At 41.8% G+C, this 24,105-nt stretch overlaps 1 protein-coding gene across 1 annotated transcript in view; it reads left to right on the plus strand.

Moving 5' to 3' along the window:
* Window positions 1-23,968, plus strand: part of MYRIP (myosin VIIA and Rab interacting protein) — a gene marked incomplete at both ends in the record, with an annotated part of 220,956 nt that extends 196,988 nt beyond the window's left edge. Inside the window, 8 exons of the mRNA XM_082479170.1 lie at window positions 1,588-1,827; window positions 9,300-9,362; window positions 15,361-15,555; window positions 20,172-20,333; window positions 22,036-22,140; window positions 22,236-22,296; window positions 23,112-23,230; window positions 23,936-23,968. Of these exons, the coding sequence (XP_082335296.1) occupies window positions 1,588-1,827; window positions 9,300-9,362; window positions 15,361-15,555; window positions 20,172-20,333; window positions 22,036-22,140; window positions 22,236-22,296; window positions 23,112-23,230; window positions 23,936-23,968 (978 nt within the window). The remainder of the gene's footprint in view (window positions 1-1,587; window positions 1,828-9,299; window positions 9,363-15,360; window positions 15,556-20,171; window positions 20,334-22,035; window positions 22,141-22,235; window positions 22,297-23,111; window positions 23,231-23,935) is intronic.
* Between the last annotated feature and the right edge of the window lie 137 nt (window positions 23,969-24,105).

The raw sequence follows: 24,105 nt of genomic DNA on the forward strand, positions 1-24,105 counted from the left end.
AAAAATTGTCCAGAAAGCCACTACACAGTGTGGTTTACTGTATGGGAGATGAGGAGTGACATTATGAACATGATGTGTCAATTCATTAAGAGCAGTTTGGCAGGTAGGGTTTGTGAGAGAGTTGTCAGAGGTAAGGTTTCCCATGAGCACTGGAGGTAATTGGTCCATCCATAAATACTGCTGCTGCGGCTGCAGAGGGGGTAGCTGTGCAAAGCAACTCTCCTGTTTATGTATTTCCAAATGGATGGTAGAGAGAGCGCAGCTTTTCGTCTCTCCAGCAGTGTCTGGTCCTGTCACGGCAGGAGAGTGTAAGGCAAACAGGAATAATTTCCTATCTAAGAATTGCTCCAAATCCTCCTCTCAGACCTGCTGCAATGTGCCTACCGCTTCTGGGTCCCAGGCTGCATCCTTTATAGCCTCCTTCAGGGTGGTTGTGTCACGACTGCGCTCCATTTCAAAGAATTCACTTTTAAAACCACTTAATTCCACTTTACTTTATGCACTCGACTGAGGCACTAAACAAAGTTTCTAATTATTCTAAGCCCTCTCTTCACAGTCAGCAGGGAGAGAAGAGCATTTCCAAAGGCAGTTAACGCTACAGGTGGAGTGGGTTGCTCTGGGAGATGCCTGTCTCTCCATGGACTGTAGTGGAAACCAGGGGAAATTGCATCCTAATCAGACAGCACAAATCCAGAAAATAAGTTAGTATGTATCCGGACATTAGTTTTTGGCATAACCACCAGATACTTCAGATTTCCTGCAAGGGCTGACCAAAAAAAAAAAAAAAAAGCCCCCTTTCCACGTTATTAAACATTGGGCAGGCACACCCTAAACAGACTTGCAAAAGGATTTTGCTTTTCTTCTGTTCAGCCTCCGAAGCAAGGAACTTGTCACGGTCAAGACTGTAACACCCACTGTACTTAACTGAGCCTCTGAGTGCTTCCCACCTTAAAGGATCCAAGAGTAAGAAAAGAACTTGCTCCTAAAGATTGAACTGGCTCCAAGGAGGTTGGCGTTTCGGAAATAATTCTCGCTGTGGAGGACCCACCTATGTAAATAATCACTGGGAAAGCTGGAAATCTTAAGCACCATCATGTAATAAAAGAGAGATATTTCAAAACTTGTTTCCAGTAGTTTTTAAGAAAAATAGAGATAATGCTCAAGACCAGCAGTCAGGGAATTCGAGCACAGCTTTCACCTGAAAGCTGGACACAACTGCCAGGCCACAAATCATTTCATTCCCACGCTTCACTTTATCTGCACCATGCCTGAGGGTGATGGCAGTGCAGTGCTGGGAATGGGAAATGCCATTTAGGCTTTTGTTACAGTAGTTGCACACAGATACATAATGATTTTGATAGATCCTTTTTACATAATATGAGTAAGCAGGAGTTGTAAATATGATCCAACAGGTGTGGGTTTACTGGTATTCCTCTGTAAAGACATGGTATTTTTTCATCAGCACACTTAGTGTACTTTCTTTCTAGCTTCCCTGCAGAACGATCATATCTATACTTTTCAAGAAGCTATTTGTTTTCCTTGCTGTACCTGTACAGTAATTACACTGTTCTTCTAATTTCCTTGTAGGATTTCGATGAATTATCAGAAACAGATATAAGCAGTGAGGATCAGCATCATAACACCAAGCCTGACCTTATGGAAGAGGATCTTAAATCCAGGTTATTTCAGCTCGCTGCTAAAATGAGCGACAAGGAAACATCTTCTGGTGAAGAACAAGAGTCAGAACCTAGAACAGACTCTGAAAACCAAAAGGAGAGTTTGTCCTCAGAGGAGAATGGCAGAAGTATTCAGGAAGAGTTAAAGAAGGTAAGTGGTCATTGGAGAGCAGTTGGGCTAATCCTGCAAAAGTTAGAATCCAGAAGGAGAAAGATTTGGTTAGAGAATTAAATGTAGTTGCTTAAAAAAAAAACAAGGCCCTTTACACTGGGTCTGAACCTGCAACCCTTGTGCAGGTAAAACTTCGATTAAGGTGTGCATTCCCTCCCTGTGACCCTACAGCATCAATTTAAAGCAGTGTACTTCGCTTGTGTAATAAATCCTTGACTGATATTAACAGAACTATGTCAGTTTATACTGACTGAGAATTGGCTTATATGTTTTTTTTTTTAAAAAAGCACATCCGGTTCTCCTTTTTGCCTCCTTGCTAACCAGCTGGTTTAAGTGTTTTTTTTTTTCAGTCCTTTTATTTGCTCCCCTGTTTTTAGTGTTGTGTAGTTCATACTGATGTCATAGATTCTTCTTTTGCCTCTCTATTGGACTATTTTGTGCTTCTTTAAAGCTTTAAAACCCTTTTACTTTGTTAGCTAGTACACCTCTGTGAGTAGAAACTGAAATCCAGTGTCAGTTCTGATAATGTACAAGATCTTCCATTTGTGCCATTTCACCCTTACAATGAGATGTCTGATTTCAGTGTCACTCCACAGAACTTACCGCCTGTGCTGTTCCCTTTCTATCTCTGAATTTCTCTTCAGATCATGTCATGTGCTTGAGTTTTGGTGCTGTAGAATCCCAGCACTGCCCCTTGCCAGTCACCGTTATCCCTGAGATCCACTTAGGCTCATTCTTGTCTGCTGTGTGTCTTGATTTACCTCTTGGGGTCTTCTCTGTACAGCAGCTCAGCTTTGACAGGGGGTGTGGTCAACTCGCTAAAGGAAATCTATTCGTCATCATTTGAAAGGTGTTTTGTTCAAATGCTATGAAGAACTAACGCACCGGGAGGTGAGGGAAGATCAAGTGACCCAGGTGGATGATGGGACACTGTCCAAGTGTGCAGGAATGGTGTCAGGGAAGCCAGTGCCCACCTGGAGTTGAATGTGGTGAGGGACACAAAGGGAAATAAGAAAGGCTTCTACAGGTATATCAGCAGCAAAAGGCAGATGAGGGAAGGCAGGGCTCACTGCTGCAGTGACCTGGTGATACAGGACATGGAAAAGGCCAAGTTACACAACATTGTTTTCACCTCAGTTTACAAGTGAGATTTGCCCTCAAGAGTCCCAGGCCCCTGAGACCTGTGGAAAAGTTTGAAGCAGTGCAGACTTACCCTTGGTAGAGGAGGATCAAATTAGCAAACATTTCAACAAATGGGACATATACACATGCATGGCACCCAATGGCGAGGCACTCGCAAGAGCTGAAGGAGCCGGCCCATGTCATGATGAGGCCCTTCTTGTTGATCTTTGAGAGATCATGGTAATCTGGGACGTTCAGAGCACTGAATGTTGTTTATTTCGACTTTAACAAGGCTTTCAACACTGTCTCACATAACATCCTCACAGACAAATGGAGCAAGTAAGGACCAAATAAGTAGACAGTGAGGTGGACTGAAAATTGCCTGAACCTAGGCCGAAAGAGAGTCAAAATCCAGCTGGAGGCCAGTCTCTAGTGGTGTACCCCAGTGGTCAATATTGACAGACAGTGAGGCAGAGCGTATCCTAAATTTGGAGGAGTGGTTGTTACATTAGATGGTTCTGTTGGAGCCTTACAGGCTGGAGAAATGGGCTGACAGAAGCTCACGAAGTTCAGCAAAGGGAAATGCAAAGTCCTGCACCAGGAAAGCAATTATCCCATGCACAAATACAGGCTGGAGGCCATCTGGCTGGGAAACAGCTTGACAGAAAAGGGCGTAGGGGTCCTGGTGGACATGAAGTTGAACATAAGCCAGCAATATGCACTTGCAAAAAAGGTGGGCACCAGCATCCAGTGGACAAAGGGAGGTGATTATTCCCCTCAGTTAGATACTGGTGAGGCAAGTTCTGGAGTGCTGTGTCCTGTTCTGGGCTCCCCAGTACAAGGGACACATGGACATACTGGATTGAGTCCAGTGAAGGACCACAGAGATGGTTGAAAGATTGAGGCATCTGTCATATGAGGAGAAGCCGAGAGAGCTGGAATTGTCTAGCCTAGAGAAGAGGAGGTTTAGGGAGGATCACTTCGATGCGTATAAATACCTGGGGCGGGGCAGGTGGGTTGGGAATAAAGTAGGAATGAGTCTCTTCTCACCCATGTCCAGTGACAGGGCAAGAAGCAGTGGGCACAAACTGAAATATGAGAAATTCCATCTAAACATAAAAAGCTTTTTCACTGTGAGGGTGGTGTCCTGGTTTGAGGTAAAACAGAATCAATTTTGTTCAGTAACTTCCCTTCTTAGCTGGGCCTCTTCTAACTACTGAAATTAACTGCATATTGTGCTGACAATGTTCGCTCTCTCAGAGTGATAAGACCAATTGTTTATAGCTGCCCAGGATGGTATGCAGAGATGCCCAGGATGGTATGCAGAGAGGCTCTTGCTTATACTTATTGCTGTAACCCCCAAGGCCAACCAACTTTGTTATTTGCCACGTTGGAGGGTCGGAAGCAGAAAAGCATAGTGGGGTCCCACCTGCAGGGAGGAGCGGACAGGACAGGTGACCCAAAACTGACCAACAGGGTATTCCATCCCATCTGCCTCATGCTCAGTATAAAAGCCGAGGGATCAAAGAGTCACGGGGCTCTTCCTTCAATGGCCGACGTCTGAGGAGGACTCTGTTTGTCTGCCTGTGATCCTGATCCTGAATCCAGATCAGGAATCCAGTTCCCGTCCGTCACTGAGTCCACGCTGGGAGTGCCCCAGTGCCAGCCGGTGACGTGATTGTCATCTCGGGAGCTTGATACGGTTTTGTATATATTTCATTCTTTCTTTTTATTTTATTATTAATATTTCATTAAAGTAGTTTAGTTCCTTCTAAACTCATAAGTCTCTTTTTCCTCCTCTGCCTCTCTCTTTGAAGAGGGGTAGAGGGGAGCATCTGTCGGTCCCGTCTGGGGTCCCTCAGGTCCCCAGTAGTGGATTTTGGCCTAAACCACGACAAATGCTGGAGTAGGTTTTCAGGAGAGATTGTGGTGTCTGTGTCCTTGGAGATAATCAAACTTGACGGGACACAGCCCTGGGCAACCTAATCTAGTTGACCCTGCTTTGAGCACAAGGGTTTGACTAGGCGATCTCCAGAGGTCCTCTCCAAACTTAATTCCGAATCAGAGAGTCACAGAATACTTATTTAGCCATGGACTACACAGCAGCGTAAGTACCTTCGTCACCCTGTATGCAAATACCTCCTTGACGTAGGCACAACCTTTCTAAGGGAATCAAATAAAAGCTTTATTACCAGTGCTCACTTGCAGCATTCAGTTTAGCTTGTCTTTGGTTTACAAAGACAAACCAGCAATATCAAATTATTCAAAAGGATATGTAGGCTAGCTAGGGTATAACATGATGCGATTAAAGTCTAGAATTAAAGGCTGTGAATAGAACTTTCTAAAATGCTAAAATGTGAACTGAGCACAGAAAATGGCAGATGTATGTTTTGTGGTGTACTTATTCGTCTGCATGCATCTACAAAGTAATATGAGTTGTTTTTTCCTCCTCCAATATTTTTATTTCTTTAACGTTTGTATGTCAGTTATTTAAAATAATGCAAAGATTAATATTTTTTTCTCAGTAAAATTTTGTTAAGTTTAAGAAAACAAGAGATATACCATGTTCAGCAAAAGGAGTATGCTTGGAGTTCCTAATTCTTTATTGGTTTTGGATGAAAAAAAAAAGTCTTAGTCATTCATGGTCGCAGTATATATTCTTTCTGTCTATAATAAGAAAACCAAAATATCCCAGCACTATTCATGGTCATGACTTCAGCAGAATTGATAGCGGAACTTGCTCCAGCTATAGAGAAACAAGCAGGCTGCTTTCATTCTTATTCTTGACAATCGTCCTTAAAGGTGATTTAAAGTCTTCTGATGCGTGCCTTCTCTTTGGAAAGGTGGCTGACCAATATCTTACAATGAAACACTGATGATGACAGCGTATAATACCAGTTGTGGCTATGGTAACCTAAAATACTAAGACCTAGCTAAATTGATAAAACGTGCAATAACTTTAAGATGAATAGCTGGCATGTTTCAATGTAGACAAGCATAAACAACATATTTTCTGGGAACCAGTAATTTCATGTGCCTTAAAAGCCAGATGTCCCAATATGCTGTCTCTTTAAGAAGCCTGATTTTTGGAGAATACATACGTAGGGGATTACAGATCTTTCAGACTGATACTTAAGATTCTCAGCCACAGACGCAGATTCTGACCTGGGCATCAAGTTTCAAATTAGGTATACAGAAGCACTAATTCTGGGCCATTAAAATGAGAGCTCGAGTGCCTACAATCTGCTTTGAGCTCCTGAACACAAATTAAATACTGTATTTTAGCTGTTTTGCTTATGTTTTAGCCACGCTGCTTGTCTTTGTTAGCCTTTAGTCTTCTATTCTCAAGCTTACTCTTGAACACATGAGCAACCTTAAATCACAGGGAATTTCTAGTTACAGTACACCTGACCATAGAGTAAGATTTAAAAAAGCATGTCTTGTTTATTGAATCACTGGAAATTAAGTACCTGGTGCTCCTGAAACTTTGACTTTGACATGTCTGCACCTTTAAAAATCTGGACTTCAGTTGTTAATGGAAGCTGGGAATCTCATATAATCACATGATGAGCTGATGCTTTAATAAGGGTATTTAGTAAATTAAGATCTGTAGCAATGGCAAGAATTGGCACGTCTTGAGTGGAGAGTTAGCTGAAGTTGGGCATTTATGTGTTCTCAGTTCTCACCTCAAGCTAAGCTCATGAGTTGTGTGTCTGCCTTTAAGATACAGGTTTGAAAATGCCAAACTTTGAGTTAATTATTTAGTTCATGTGGGATACTTGAGGATGGGTATTAATTAATACAAGTTAATTTTATGCCTTAGACTTAAATCCTCTTAGACCTCGAGCACAATTATTTTCAACGTTTCTAAGTTTGTGATTACCTAAAATGGTCTTGTGGGGATTTGCAGCTCTCTAAAACAAGCATAATCCCACAGCAGGCTTGTTTTTGTAGACAACATTTAGTGCTTGTTAAGCTACAGAAGTAGTTCATGGTCTTTCAGGGACATGCGGACCCCTGAAAAGCCTGATCATCTCCGTAGTGCAATGAAAGGCCATGAAGTCTTCTATGTTCAGGCTACAGTTACCTTTCAGCCCCTCTAGACTTTGGGTGTGAACAGAGAAAAAATCACATTATTGCAACTGTCGTGTTAGTGAAGCATCTGGTACTAGCACAGTGATTTGCACAGTTCTTTCTGCCTTGCTCGTTTGGTTTGGTTTGGGGTTTTATTGCTTTACCCGCCAAACCCTAACCAAATACCTAAAGAAAAAAGCAAAATGTAAATCCCCTTGGGAGTATCTTAGTGACACTGGTCCTGAGAGTGGCAAGCGTGATAAATGGGATGTATTTAGTTCTTGCTCTCCTCTATCCTCTCTCCTTCTCTTTTAATGTTTTCATGAAGATGAATAGGCTGGGTCTATATGTTGTGGTATACCCTAGAATTACATTCTAGAAGGCAATTTCAGCAGTGCCTAATGCAGACTGCATTTTAAATGCAGTCTGTCACTGCAACCACTTTACCAGAAAGACACTGTTTAAAAAACAAATTACCCCCTGCCATTTTTGCAAATTGCCCCACATAGCTTAAAAACTGAAATAGTTGTTAAAACCTGAGTTGTGTTTCTCTTTTTGTCTCCATCTACGTTGTACTCCTCCTTGCAAATGAGCAAGGGAGTTAAACTTCACTAGTACTGTTGAGTTTCTCTCCTCTTTGCTTTAGCTTGGTGCAACGTGCTGTGTGCTCGAGGAATTTCTTTTAATCCTTTTATGTGTTTACTTCGGCTCAGACTCTTACAACCTCTTAGTAACTTTGTTTGAATCCTGCTGGTTTCTGTTGACATTATTACACGGCTAGGCACAGAATAGCGCTTTTCCAAATGACAACCTGTAAGTCAGTTTGTTAAGTAGCACAGTGAGATCCTGTTCCCTAAGTGAAATCTCAAAGTTGCTTGACAGTATGAATAACAGCATAAATATTCTTTCCATAAAATATTTATGCCTTCATTCTCTGGAAACATTTTGTTCGTCTTTGGTTTTATAAAACTTTAGCTGGGGGAAAAAAGTATGCACTATGAGCATCATCTTCACGTGCATTTGTGCCAGGGGCCTATATTCTTTGTTTTGAGAGAATACATCTCACATATTTCACCAGGTAAATTAGCATTTTTCGGCTACTGGTATAACGAGATTGACACTTGTTAGAAAATCTGCCCGGCGCCTCTCGTTAGCAAGAGGAATAGGCTGTAGCTGCAGACATGGGTGCATCGTACCGCAGCAGAAGAGGCAGCCAGCTCCCTGGCGTGGTGTACGCTGGTGGCTATGCCTGGGGCTGGCCATGGAGAGGGTGGCCAGGGCTCAGCGAGGGAGGTCAGGCGAGGAAGGGCTCATGGAACTTGATCACTGGAGAGAAATATGCTCGTGGCCTTGATGGAGCTGGAGAATGGCATTGGATGTGCACATGGCAGTGAACCCGTCCTCTGTATCACAGACCCATTAAAGCATCACAGTGGGGACGGCTGTGATGTTATAACAGCAGTGCTGTAATAACGAGAGAGATCCTGTGTCTGCTGGTGGCTGGGCTTCCGTTAATCCTTTGTGCTGGTGCATGCACTGTCCTCACAGAAGATGATGTAGTAGTTTTCATCATGGTAATCTTGCAACTCCCTGAACTGAAAACGTTGCTGAGAAACTCCTGGGTATTTTGGTTGGTGCGTTGACACTGGAGAGTGGTAGTATGAAGGGTTTTACTTGTCTGCTTTGGGACAGTGAAGTCCAGGAGAGGGACATCAGCAAACAGTAGGAAGTGATTTGGCATGTGATGTCTTAACTCAGCCCCGGTGTTTCCGACGTGAGCATCTGACTGTGGCGTAAGTGAGGTACAGACCCTTTTGTAACTAGAAGCACACACAGTATCAAAATCACAATCGTGTAGACCAAAAACATTGAAGATATCTGGCTTTTCTTTTTCTCAAGACTGCTGCAAACATATTTTTCTATTGCTAGCGCCACTTTGTTTTGTGATGGTGGAAATCAGTATTTCCCATCTGTTTAATTTTATAATAAATGATGTGTCATTTGCAATATCTGTCTTAATGAGATCTGGTATTCTAAATCCCACAAACAGAAATAAATTAGGCATTGCTTTATTTTAAATATTTTAGTAATAGATATAAAATCTAAATTTTATGGTCTTTTATACTTGCTAGTTTCTTTATCCTTGCTGTTCATCCTAAAGTTCTTTGTAAGACTGAACCTATATAAATGTTAACTTCTGTAGCTGTTAACATAACCTTTCTGCCTTTTTATTTAACTGCTTTCCCACTACCTAGGAAAAACAAAAGGCTTTTGATCTTCATTTAAAGTTGCAGTTTTTATCCACTGTATTGCAGCAGGTGAGAATGCTTTGTTTTGTCTGTGTCTTCTTACATCTCTTACATAGTAAGAGATGCTATAAAGTGATATTGAGGGTTTCCACATTTCCCAAGCAAAATTCTAAAACTCAAAATTTTTCCCTGGAAATATCAGGCCTGAAAACTCATACCTTTTAGCCAAAATCAATAATCATTGCAGAAAACTATTTTATAATTATTTTATAATCGCAGCTAGCCCTGTGTTATGATGGGAGTGATGAGCATGAAGTAGACATGTGGAGCAGACTGGCTCTCTTATTTGGCTCTGTGATGTGATTTTATCAGTAAAGAACAGAAGACAAAGATAAGGTGTATGATCTTCCTATTCTCATATACTTACCTACATTAATAAACTTGGAAGGAAAAAATCAAATTTTATGTCAGTAATAAGATTTTTAGCAGTTTCTGACCGTAGTGGTCTTCACAAACCTTTCTAAGCTCCCAATTTAAAAAAATAAAACCCTTAATTCATTGTAGAGATTGTACACAGTGATTAGGCACTTTTCTCACATTGCTGGTAATGTCTATTGCTTATCATTGGTCTAGATGGAAAGAGGTTTCATATTCTATGCTATTTGAGTCTCAGCTTATGAGAATCAGATTGAAAACAGATTTTCATTTTATTCCCTGAGCAAATATATACTCATCTTGTATTTTAAAATAAATGCTATTTTTAGTATCTCGTTTGTAGTGGTAAACAAATTAATTCCATAGCATTTTCTCAGTCATAAAATAAGAATCGCTTTTTTGTGTCAAGTTGATGCTTAATTCAGCAAAACACTCCTCTCAACTTTTTCTTTTTTTCCTTACTCTCAGAGTTAAATGTTGTGCTATGAATTTTAATCACCTTTTAATCATCTTGGTTTTCTTTAGTGAAAGTATCAAGGATGATTTTAAAGAAAAAATATTTTCCCATTTGTGCAATGTCATCAGCTTGTGTCCATTATAGATACTCTTATAGAATCTTGTGCGGATGTTAAGATTTAAATATTTCCATTTCCAGCTTGGACCATAATATTTCACCTCTTGGAAAAAAACTTCCTTTCTCATGATTATAGGAAACTTGTCTCTAGAAATGAGGCATTACATATTATTAGGAATAGTATCTGTAACTACATTAGGGCAGTGGATTGAATTCATTAGTAAAAATCTAATACCAAAAAGAGACTGTATTTCTCTGTGTCATACTTTAGAGAATGTCAGTAGAATAATAGCTCACTCGGTTAGATAATTTAGCTTTCTTTTTCTAAATGAGCGCCCATAAATGAAGATATTGATGTTAAAGTCAAGGCAGGAAGTCTTAAACTTGCACAGAAAAGTAATTCCATAATACCACAGTTTATCAAAGTATACTCGTCTTCCCCCAAATATCAAGGCAAATTTTGGCTTTCTTTCTCAGTCTTTGTGGTAATAAGTGGTTAGGGCTCACTTTTAGGCCAAAAGATCTTTTGAAGGTTAGGGTTGATGACTGCCATTGATGGCTGGGCATTGATGTCTCTGTTCCTCCCACGCCGTTGCTTGGCCAGTGTCCCAGATCTTGTTTGCCTGTGAAGGAGATGGACTTTTGGTGGGCATTTCAGGGCCTTCCCAAAGCTGTACAATGAACTCCCAATGGGGTGAGGAGATGAGGATGCAGGTTTGGGCTTTGGTTTTGTTTTCATCAAGCTTGGATTCAGTCAGGTTACTCTGAAAAGGTGAATCAACCAGTGGCAAAGCAGAACTTGTCCTCTCCCCAGCCCCCCTGAACTCCCTACAAAAAAATGAGGATATCAACTGAGAAATGGACATGCAGCTGGGACCAGCTTGAGACCAGAGCTAAAAATTATTGCACTACAAGTCATCTCCGACATGGTCAATATTGCCAGGGCTGCAAGTTTCCCTTGTTCTATTTTTTGATCTAACTGTTGATGTCAACTGTTCTCTACTGAATTGCAAGTCACTGCCTCCCATGCCAGTTTAACAGAGCCTAACGATGCCATAACATGGTAGTAGCAAAAAAGAGAAAATGCTAACAGCTGAGTACATTGTGGAGAAAATAAATAGCTCAAGTGGAGAACTTAACTACTTTAGGAGCATTAAAAATGAAAGCAATAATGTTCATGCAAAGGAAACGATGTGGAGATGTCATAGGCTGTAGACATGTACAATGACTTAATGCTCACCTACTCTCAGCAGTTTGGACACTTACATTGCTTCAGTTTTATCATCCTGCTTTACTTCCGTTACCTTGTGCAAGGATTCAAATACTGTTGTATAACGCAGCTTCCAGTGTAGCATCCTTAAGTAAAAAAAACCAAAGGAAGTATCTGCAGCATCAGCAGGGAAAAGAAAGAGACAGCAGAAGAGAGGGAAACGGCTAACAGCCAGCAAGAGCTAGCTTAGACCACCGAAATGTTATCTTCAGCGAAACCGGAATCCTTTCCATCTGTCCATCCTCACATAGAAATGATGGTAAAGAAGTTTTACAAGATGCTGTTTGTTATATTCAATACACAGGCGCACATCCGTGTGTAGGTGCTCTCACGCACACAGGTTTTTAGTATTTCCTTGGTTTGAAAACTCTTCCACAAAGAACTTGGGAAATTGAGCATCTTCTTTTGACTGTGTCTTAACGTATTTGTGAGCGTGAACATTAATTATCATAAAAAGGGTAAATGCATGTTTTTTTCATTCCATTAACCTATTCATCTCAGATTCAGTAAAAAATGAGATTCTCATAACCAGTACAAAAATTCAAATTTGGATCAGCTGCTTCTGTTTCATTTGGGAGGGGTGATGCTAATCCAGAAATAGGAAAGCACAGCTGAAATCAGAATGCATCCCAGTGTTTCAAGAAGAATGGTTGCACTTAGCTTTTCTGTGCTCCATGTTTGTAACAAAGATTGCTTTCTGCGTCTATCACATCCATATTAGTTCTTTGACTTGCTCCACAAGACAGATGGGAGAGACTTCACCATGGCATGATAGCTGTCTCTTTGATGACCTTTCCTGCAAGGGCAAGATAAATTAAACAGCCAAGAGGTCTTTAGAGCAATTTGAAATGTCCACCTACCAGGATGATCTCAGTGTGTGTGTGTCTGTGAATTTTAGGTGATTTTTATAGAACCTCATAACTCCTAAGTTTGACGTGGGTGGTTGGGGAGGGGACAGGACTGTGAAGCCCTAGAAATCCAAAATCCAGGACACTTTTTCTTCTTTATTTCTTCTCATTTTTTTCTTTTTTTTTTTCCCCCCTCCTTACACATGTTAATTAGTTATATCTGGAGTAACCCACTACATTTGCAAATTGGCCATTTTGCCATTTTGGAACATGAGCTCTTATAACAGCTTTTGACAGTTGCTCAAAAAAAAAGAGGTAATATTGTATGCAAAACCATTAACTGAGTATCCAATTTTTCCAATTTGAGAACCCTTGAACTCCCCGAATGTTGATTTTATGTCTCCCTTGGGCAGACGTTAATATCTTCTTACTTCTCTGTAAAATGCAGACCAGAGCAAAGCTGAGTTCTAAATACCCTTTAGCAGAAAACTTAAGTTTAGTTTTAAATACTTTGAAATATTGCTTGCACTCTAAAGTTTTGGGAGATCTACTCTTCAGATGTAGTCTAAGGAAAATCACTTTTGCTTGCAATGTATTTCTTTATGGTGTTTAAACTCTAGTGCTGTATCCTTGTTATACTGTAAAAGCAGATATTTTACAAGCTTAAAGAAAAGCTTTAATGTTGTGACTCCTGCGTGTAGATACCTGCAGATATGTAGATACTGAGATATGTTCATTGACGCAAACATTTTATGAACATGCATTTAGCTGCCTTGTGCAACATTTAATGTGAAGCAAATCTTTGGTTTTAAAAGTCAAACAGCATCTGCCACCAAAGAAGTTACCAAAATTCTAGAAAAGCTAAAAATCACATTTCTTTCTCATTGAACTTTTCTTCCCCTCTCCATTACCTACTGACAAGGTAGGGTATTTTACTCAAAATCTTGATTTCATAAAGCTTCCTTTCACAGAACACTCTACCAGGGAAACAAAAACAAAAAAAAACTGTTTTGCAGTAATTGTTCTGTAATAAATGCCAAATATGGATTCTCATATTCTGGTGTAAGAACACTGTTTTCTAAATTAATTTCATCTTTTTGGGGAATCCATCATTAGCTACAAAGGATAATAAAAAGTGTGAGAAATAATGAACACTGAAGTTCTTCAAATGGAGAACATACATCAGTGAAGATGATGAAGAAAATGTAGTGTCTGGCCTTTATCCTTTTTTGTTCGCCACTCAGAATAGAATAAGAATTAGATGCTTGTAAAAGCAAATAATAAAACAAAGTAACATTGATTTCCTCTTCTGTCCTATAAAATTATTGATCTGTTTTAAACCTAATTGGCACTTGTGAAAATAAATGGAAAAAACAGTAGGCTGTTTATGGGGTTCAAGTATTTGTTCTCAGTAAGAGAGTCCTAGGCCTGCTTGTCTGGGGCTGTGTGGACTGTCCTAACAAGCTAAAGATCTGTGTGCTGTAGCATACTGTATTTGCTTTGTTCTCCTTCTCTTTAATCTCATGTATCTAATTATTTTTTGTAATTCGGAGCAGTAACAGTGCTAAAGATGTCGTAAGGTATTGATGCGCAACGACTGAGCACACACTGCTTAAAAAAAGTAGGTTTTCTGTAAAAGTCTTACCTAACATAAAAATGAACAACTAATTACAAGGAAAAAGATGATAAAAGAGGTTTTCGAGTTAAACCCACCAGAGTTTGTGTGTGAAACAAAGGAAGGTTATTTTTCCTATATCCTGCCTAGGAGGGCAGCTGACATGTTGTTTAATACAGTGTTTACATTAACACGCAGACATTTTTAATCAGTTATACTTTTCTGTACGGTATAATTTACTATACAGAATCCAAAGACTGACTGTTTCCTCAGTTTTGATCCTCAGATACTTTATTTGTGGAAAAATTTACAGATTCACATGCATAAGTATTCGCAGGTTTGAGGAATGAATGAAATATAGGTTTAAACTTCCCACACTTTCTTTTGGCAAAGCAACACTAAAGACATTGCACGTAAATTCAGTGACAATGTTTGTATTGGCTTTAACAGGCTTTGGCTCAGTCTCCAAGCTGCATAGTTTGGATGTTGAGCTTGATGCTTGAGGGCACATCAGGTGAAATTTTATTGCCGTCAGAGAAGTTGTCCTGAAGTGTAAAGCTCTGTGAGAATCGTCAGAATCAGGATAGTTAGTTACAAATTACAAATCAGGAACACTGATAAAAAGGCTTATAGTTGTTAAAAAAAACCCCACACATGGATAAAACTGCACGCTTTTCCTTGGTATTTGATAAAATTTATTTAGTAAATATTAAAAAAAAAAAAGTAAACTGACATTTTAAAAAATCAGAATACAAGTGTTTACACACGTATAGCTCAACCTTTGTTATTTGGGGCTATCATATAATTCATAGCAAACATCTTTGTAAACTGCCATTCTGATAGGGCTGGTGAAGATTGCTCTCCCGTGTTTGCAGCTGCAGTGCGATAACTCCTGTGGATACGGAGGCAGATGATTCCACATCTGTTTGCCAGTACTCAAACGGGAAGATTGTGTTTTAAAACCTGTTTAAAGCACTGTTGCAAAAATATCCTTATCTAGCTCACTTGGATTTTAAAGCTGGATATTTGTATGCCCCTTGGGGATAAGATTTGGACCATCCCTTCAGTAGAAATTGCATTATGGAAGAATTGCGCGTGTACGTTATTTAGCATGCTGTATCGGTGTGCGTAGGTGAAAAAGAGAGGGAGAAAAAGACAAGTAGCTTCCAGTTTCATCACAAGGTTCTTGCGTTTGCTCGCAGCAGTTAGCCAGGTGTATTGTTTTAGCATGGCTAAAGCTACAGCTATTAGCAAGGTGATTTTACATATTACCCCTCCGTGCTAATTTAATGCTGTTTTCTCTGTCTACTCTTGTAACAAAACAGAAGTACTCTGCTGTCTCTCTCTGCAACATATCTACAGAGGTCCTGAAAGTCATCAATGCCACTGAAGAACTGATAGCAGAATCCACCAGTCCCTGTGATTTCCCAGCTGATGTTCAGGACAGAGGAAGAGGGACGTTCCCACTGGGGACGGACCCCGTCAGACTCGATGAGCAGCTCACCACGCTGGAAGAAAATGTAAGAACATGAATCAGTATGTGAAAGTGTCACACGTGTGAGTGAGCGTACCTCTGTCTGTGTGTGTGTGTGTGCGCGCGCCAAATGGAAAGGGAAAGTGCATAGGCAATCAGTGGATGTTCAGGATTAATTTTGGGTTATTAAACAAATACACAAACACAACAAAAAGTCCTATTTCAAAGGGGTACTCAGCTGTGTAGTTGGGTGTGGTTTTTTTAATGCGTGCTTTAAAACATTTGGAGGAGGGAGCAAGTTGGATACGTTGGGGTTTACAACTAATTTTAGAATCCCTACCTCAAAAGTTAACTTGAGCCTTCTGAACCTCTTTGGCTGTGCGTGGCTGTGCCGTGCCTCGCTGAAACCGCACGTCTCCAAGTCCCAGCACAGCCTCATTCCTGCAAGGCCAGGTAGGGAAAGCATGTCCCCTGTCACACAGAAAAAGTGGAGGAGCTCTTCCTCCCCCCACGCTTCCCCACCTTACTGTGCTGAGCACCCAGGCAGCCGGAGCTGCCTGCTGCACTTCTTAAAAAGAGCAGGCTGGAGAAGACAAATTCAACAAACATTTCTGTTTGGCCACGTCCACATCACTCGTCCTTTTTCGTGAGTACCTGTCATCTGCAAGGAAAAGTGTAATGCTCAATCATAGAGGGGAATCACTACTCATTGGAAATTTTTATGCATTCGCTTAATGGAGTTAGTACACTTGTGACTTTCGATTTTCTCTTCTTCCTACATTTAAATGATTACATGTCAGTCATTTTTTCCCTTCATTAGGAGCTTTTAAAGATCACGTAGGAATCTGGGCTGTCCCATTATAACATCCTGATCAATTCAAGAAAATAGAGCCTGGTTTTCTTTAGCCCCCGGAAAACTTTCAAAGACAGAATCTCTTCTTGGGGGATAAAATCAGTTTCCTTCACAGAAACGTACTTCCACAACAGCCCCAGGCTAGGGCCAGCCAATCCTGCCACTGGACCTGTCTTACTCCAGACTCCTCCCACCAGTCCCACAAGTCCCCAGTCCCTCTCATCACACCTGTTTTGAGAGCAAATCTCCCATCCCTATTTCGGTTTGGAGGTTCCCAAACTAGAACCTACACCTCTAAACCTCATCTGCTCCAAAACGTTTTCCATCTCAGACCTTGTCCCACTGCCCACACCAACAGGATGCCCTCCAACCCACCCCAGAGCACCTTCGCTCCCCCCCCAACCAGCTTTCAATCATACCCTGGCTTCCAAACTTCTCTTTCCCACCTCTGCTCGGCCTTCCCAGGCATCCCGCTATGCCAGCTGAGGTGCTCCTGCTCTACCTCGCTCCCACACACTGTCCTGGTTCTGGTTGCTGCCATCTCCTGCCCTCCATCATGGGGCACCACAGCTACCTGAGCCTGCTCTGCACGCAGCGGCCATGCCCCCAGCTCCTCTCTGGGAGGGGAACTCAAAACAAACAAGCAATATAGGTTTGGGAGTCCTCCCCCATGGGGCTGGGAGGGCAGGACAAGAGGATGGGTCAATGAGACACGGGACACGTGGCAGCTCTGATATGGACCTCTGTTGAATGGTAGGCTTCCCATAGCAGTTGCTGCTCTAGTGCCCGGAGAAGAGTATAAATTGAGCTTGTGGCGAGCAAAGTGACTTCCTCGTGCCACCCGCCATGGTATCCCTTTCATTCTTACATGACAGACACACTTCCACAACTTCTAGTTGAGTTTGATTAATTTTTTTCAGAATAATAGATGGAGATTTTTTTTCCTCTGTGAATACTGAAGCATCCTAGCTCCACACACCACAGAATGCGTCTGTCAGGACAGTGAATACAGAACGAAAAACCAAGTCCAGGCTGGACCACATCTTTAAAACTAAGAAATTTCTCAGGAGGACAGAGAGCAATATTGGGAGTTCTTCCCACATTTTTTTCTGAGAACTGTGTTGTAAACTATCTGAGGTGGTTTTTTTTTCCCCCAATTACAATCTGACAATCTCTCCCATCCTTGTGGAGCTGTGGTATCTGTGCTGCCGTGGCCTCTAGTCATTCATTCGGGCCAAGCATTTCTCCCTGAGCAGAGACTGGGCACGGAGGGAGAGCATGTCTTGCTGTGGCATTGCCCTCCTTGCAGCATATCCCTGGTTTAGCTTCTCTCAGTTCCCTGCACAATTCGTAAGGTGTCCGGCTCAGCCTTGGTGTGCCCCCACGCTACATCGTTCTCTGCCCCACACAGGATTGCAAGTATGTGGCAGACCTTCATGGTATCAAGATTTCATCGCCGCACTCCATAGCAAAGTTAAAGAGCCTTTAGAAATCCAGGAATCCATAACTTTTCCCAGTGCAGCTGGGGGCACATCTGCATGCAGCACATCATCTTTGCAGCAAATTTTGGAAGAGGTATATATAGACAGTTTGGTTTTGCTCTCTGTAGCATTTCAGGGACTGTGCATGCATCAGCGGGGAGAATGTCGGGCCACCTGTACCAGCACAGGTTCGGGTGGGTTTTAGTGGAAGCTGTGCATAGCTAAGTGGTAGCAAAATAACTGTCCACAATTTGAATGTGAAAGTATGCATAACGGCATAATTTATTGGAGACCTGCAAGTACCCCATTGCTGTTTGGAAGCACAGCAATTGTTCGGGTAAAGAGAATATTCTTTAGAAAAATATTTTCTTTGGATCTAGCTGGAAAATGTTTAATAAAATTGAAATTTAAAAAATGTAGGGGCTGATTGAGTTACAAAAACATTGATGACCTTCCCTACCCATATTTTTCTATCAGTCCTAATTTCTTTAGATTTTTTTTTCCCCCTCTTGAAAAGTAGAACTTATTGTGCAGAGAATTTCAGCGCTGTATTTAAACGCACCTTTTCTTTACCTTTCTAAACATGTTTCTGTTCATAATGTTCCTTTTTCTTCTTTCTCTGACCTTTTAGACATGATAGGGAAATTTAAAAAATCACCTTTTAATCTGAAGTGGCTGTGGTATGTTGCACCACAAAGATGTATCATTTAAATGAATGGAAAGAATAATTAAAACCCATGAAAGCAGAATCATTTCTATTTAAGTCAGCATGTTAACTTTATGGCCCACCTCTGTCTCCAAGTACTTCAGCAGAGATGTTAAATCAGATTGCTTATTTGTTCTAGGTACATTTTTCAAAGATTTCGTGCCTGCAGTTAGACCGTGGTCTTACAAGATGCAGTTCATACAAGATGTAGTTAATTTTTTTCTTAGCAAAGTGACATGCATGAAAAAATGTGTATACATTTATGCTTCAAAACAACTGGTACAAAAGAAAAAAGAGAATTGCAAGCGATTAAGAAACAATAATAAAATACAAAATAATGAAAATTAAACACTTAAAACTTAATCTAGTCATTCTCCACCATTTTTGGTCCATAAAGTCACAGCATGGCCAGAAATTATTGAATACCTGTTATGTCAAAGGACTGAATAACCAAGGAATTGTAGGCAGATACAATGACTTGAATGGAAAACATGCATGAAGTGAAGGTATCTGCTCAAGGATCCGGTTCAGATCCTGTTTGCTTTCCCCTTGAACCATGAAGTCAGCCACAGAATATGTTTAATTCATGCTGGTTTTGTAGCACCACGGTCTTTACAGTGAGTGATGCTGCCAGTGGGGAAAACCAGAATATCTCTTTCATTCCATCGTGCTGTTACCAGCCTCATGGAAACAGTCTCTTGACTATCTCGTAAATAGGCAGAAGGTGCAGAATTTTCGCATGGGTCTGCACAATTTTAAGCACAGATGTCAAAAGCTAATGCGTGAAAATGACACTTTTCTATAAACCAGAGACCTCCATGGGGCCATGTACCATAGATTTCTTTGTGAAATAAAAGAAACATAAAACACAGTGTTTCATGAATTATTGCTCTGAGGAGCTGAATAGGAAATGAAACCTTTACCTGCAGTTATCAGAGGTATCGTAGGTGGGTCAAAATATTAAAGTTGGGTTTTTTTTATGGAAGATCTCTAAATGATAATCTGTTCTTCTCTTTTACGTGGCCCAGATAAGTCCATTGACTCTCCACAGATTCCCTCCAAAGGGCCAGGAGGCGGGAACTTTTTGGCTGCTGTATACTTGGGTGAGAGCAGGATAGGATGGAAAACTGTGTTGTAAATGTAAGCACAGTTACTCTATAAGAAATTAATAAACATACACTGCTGAACAGTTATTCTTACAGTTTTGATTGCCAGAAGGCATTAGGCATGTTTCAATAACCGCAGCTTTATACGAGGTGTGATATGTTGACTTTTCCCCTTGTAGACTACAGGGGTTTTGTTATGCAATTGCCTCTCAAAAACAAAAAAAAAGCAAACTTTTCAGCTTTCTTTTTTTGCTGGTGAATCTGGAACAACTCTGTTTTGGAATACCATTGTAGCACCTATGAAATTTGGAGCGCAGCCACCTCACGCCTCCCTTCTCTTTGTGGATGTGCGTTTTCAGATTATTCCCCCCTGACTTTCCTCTGCCAGGTAAGTCTCCCCGTAGTGGGTTAGCAAGGAGGGGCGCTCAAAGGCATCGCGGAAGATGCAGTCTGCTCAGACCTCCGTGAAATCCCAGAAATCCCAACAAAACACCTCTCCCTGCCTTGGCCCTGCAGGTGTACTTGACAGCCGGCACGGTGTACGGGCTGGAGGGGCAGCTGACCAACCTGGAGGACGCCGCGCGCAAGATCAACAGCGTTACGGCAGAATCTGAGCTGGCCGATCTGGAGGATCAGGTGGCCACAGCAGCTGCCCAGGTTCATCACGCAGAGCTTCAGGTGAGGACAGCGGCTCCTCCCTCCCTGCGGGTCTCGCGCTGCCTTGCCTCGCGCTTACCTTTCGTCCGCGCGCACTTACTTTCAATGTTCTTTTGTACCGCAGTGAAGTCACGAGCCGAGGATGCTGGCTGCATCTCGGGAGCTGAGCAAAGCTTAACCGCGATGCGTAACTCAGCCCAGCCAGATACGCTGTATCTGTTTGGTCCTTCCCCCAGCTTGTTTTCGGACGTGGGAGAGCAACAGCCTCTCGCTGCAATACTAATGCCGAACCTGCTCCTTGCTCCCGGGCAGCTCGCGTGGTGCGCTCTGCGTCACGTCACACGCTGTTGTCAACACTGCAAATGCAGTCTTGGGCGTTTATCTAATCAGCAGATTGTAAAGTACTTTATAAAAGAAGCCAGTGTTGGTACCGTTCTGCTGAAAAAGGCCAAGGGCAGGCAGCCGGCCAGCCAAGCGGAGAGCCTAGCGCTTGGGATTTAGCCGCTTAAGCAGCACACATCCCCCCCAAAAGTCAATTGCTCCTGTGGGCTGCGATCTAGTGTCTCTCTAGCCGGCTCCGGAAAGTCTGGGGCTCGGGAGAGAACATCGCAATCTCGTGCTAAAAGCTGAGGGAGGTAACGCTGCCAGACCTCGAGGGGATGGCACTGCTTAGCAACTCACTCCCAAAGGTTTCACTGACCCGTCTGTGCCAAGCGAAGCACTCTGACCTGCCCGTGCTGGGCTTTAACAGGACGTCCCTGGTTATTTTGCTGAGCAGTAGCATGTTCCGATTAGGACTGAGCAAAGATCTGAGAGTCTGGCATCTCTCTGATGTCGGAAGGGCACTGCTGCACTAGGTGGCAAACTGGCAGTGACGTTTTGTTGGCTTCAGTCGTTATTTTACAGTAAATTTGTTAACCGGGGTGGGAGGTGAGGAGGAGAGAGGCCTAAGTTATGCGAGGAAGATGATAGAGGCCAACGGAAGGTCTTCTGCAGAATGAACAGCTTCAGGTGTCGTCGTGAATGAGGAGTCGGGTTGTACCTCTGACTTCTCTGATGCTTCCTTCCCTTTTGGCAACATTTGTTTCCGCTAGTCTCAGCGTCAGCCTGCTTTCCCCCCCAGATGCTTCTTTTCTTGGACTTTTGGTTTTCCTAGCAATTTGGTTTCCATTGAGTGTTTTTACATAGTGTGTACCTGCATTTATGCATGTTTGTGTTTAACACGTACGTTATAAATATTTAAGGTCAAATGTTTAGATTTTGTGAGGGAGGATGTGCTTGGCGCGTGCATGAAATTAATTTTGAATTAGGAACTATGTCCCACAAAGTCATTCTTTGAATGTAGCCTTTGAAAAACACGGCTTGAATGAACTTGGGATTATGCAGCTAAAGGTAACTGGGAGATGGCAGATGGGGGGTTTCTCTCCTCCTTTCTTTTTTTGCTCAAAAGGAGTAAAATGCTTCTTCCTTGGAGTCACACGGTAGGTTGGATTGTTCTTTTACTCCATCTTTACTAACAAATTAAGCCCCTTTTAACATCAGGACTAAAGAATACAGGAAAGTGTCAGAATTGCTGAAGAAATTAGCCATCTGTTTATATTTTTTGATTAAAGAGAATTTGACTGGGGGAGGGATATATTTTAGTAGTGGCATCCACAGTAATTTTAAAACTTCTTTTTCCCCCTCCCCATCTGTCTGTCTCTCTCTTTTATTTTCTTTGAAGATTTCAGATATTGAGAGCAGAATATCAGCTCTCACTGTTGCAGGCTTGAACGTGGCTCCATGTGTTCGCCTGACAAGGAAACGGGATCAAAAGCAAACAAACCAGGTGCCAGAACATTATGTAGTATTCAAAAATACATTGGGGAAATCTTGCCTCTTTTTCTGTAATGGAGTTGAGTAATACATATGTGTTTTTTCCAGATGCATACAATAGACACATCAAGACAGCAGAGGAGAAAACTTCCAGCTCCACCAATAAAAGGTGCACTTAAGTTATTGTGTACATCCTATATAGAGTCTGTCTTTATAAGGTTCAATAATGTACAGATCGGTGAAGCAGGGGAAAGATTAAGTCATAAAATGAACAGAGAAAGCCTAAACGTGTCCACCCTCCTCATTTCCCATTGTAGTTGCATTACATAAAATACCCATTTGTCACATTAAAAAGCATCACCGCCTTCTGTGGAAGTTGTGACAGTGGCAAATTAATAGGAGCAGGAGCAGAAGGTTGGGAAAAGCAAATGAGAAGCGCTGAATACTTGTCCTGCAGCAGGGACGCTGTTACACTGGCATGCCTGGGGTTTGGCTGTGAGGCCTATGCAGTCACAGTGTTTAATTACCAAAACCCAGTTACCACCCTCCACAAGCCACCATTGCTTTATTAAAGCCTCTGTCTGCTGATTTCGGTCCATATGGTGTGGCTCAGAGATGTTCCTGGTATGTTAGGCTATGGCTGTGATTTGGCTTTATAAAATGAAGTGCTTTGTTCTTTCATGTTTTCTTTCTTTTTTTTTTTCTTTTTAACACCACAGTGCATTATCTCTGACAATTTTAGGGCCTGCTTCACCTTGCAGTGCTCTTGTTTTACTCTTGTATAATTCCACTGATGGACACAGCCTCAAACTTTAATAAATTTGGAGTATCACAGCCTGCTGTTTTTCATTTAAATTAAATCCAGCTTTCCTCACGTGTCTTAGGGGAAGTTTTATCTCTCTAGAAGCTGCGACTCTTCATGAGTATTGTTACATCTGCTTCAATCAGTTATGTGAAAAGTCTCTCCTTTTGTATTTTTCCCAGGTGAAAAAATAGATGGTTCTCCAGTTACCACTGTCAGAACGTTTAACAGAAACTTCATGCTTCAAGGGTCTCTAACACAAAGAACTAAAGAGAGGAAAAGCACTGCCAAGGACTTAATGGTAAGTTCATAAGAGATGTTTTTAAAACGGCTGTAAAAAACAGTAAATAGAGAGATAGTGGTATCTGCGTAGGCAGTTGTATTTCAGCATCTTCACAAAATTTGCCGTAATAGTTTGAGGAAAAAGAATAGAGACTGCTGAGGCAGCTCTGAACAAATATGACCAATGTCCTTGGAAGCTGTCTGACTGTATGCCATAGTATAGCAGCTGTGCGCTCCTGAATACCAGCCTGTGTGAACGTATTCGGGCTGTCAGGTCTCCAGGAATGTGCTACCCTTATGGTTTTTTTAAAAAAACAAGGAATAAATTAGCGCTCCCCTGCAATTCAGACTTCTGAAGCAGACTGTCACAGACCCAGCTGCACACTGTAACTCAGCACGGGAGTCATCTTGAATCTCGCTAATTTTTGAGAAATGTTCAAAGGTTGCCTAAGTGGAATTTAAGGGGTAGACGGGCCACGCGTTGGCCCTGCAGGGTTTGAGCAAACAGGCTTCACTGGACAGCTGTCCAGCTGTCAATCATTTCCTCTAGAGCAGCCATAGAGGGATAAGGAAAAAAGCTGATTGTCCAAAGCAGTCTGCCACTAGATATGTAGAAGATAGGTGGGGAGGTGAGAAGAGGAAGGACCTTCTCCCTAGAAGCTTCAGCGAGCTTGTTTTGTGTTTTGCTCATGTTTTCTTTCTTTCCTGTCCCTCTCTGTCCTAGGAACCTGCTATAGGATCTGCTGTGATGTACTAAATTTACACTTCCCTACTGCCAATAACACACTGCCTAAGGCTGTACACTAGAGTGCCTTTACTTAACAGCCATTGTGTATGTCCAGCTGAAAATGGACCCTCAAGAACCCACAATGCCTCAGTTATAGGGCTTCGTTT

This window comes from Vanellus vanellus, assembly GCF_965231255.1.
Source record: "Vanellus vanellus genome assembly, chromosome: 2".
Taxonomy (NCBI): Eukaryota; Metazoa; Chordata; class Aves; order Charadriiformes; family Charadriidae; genus Vanellus; species Vanellus vanellus.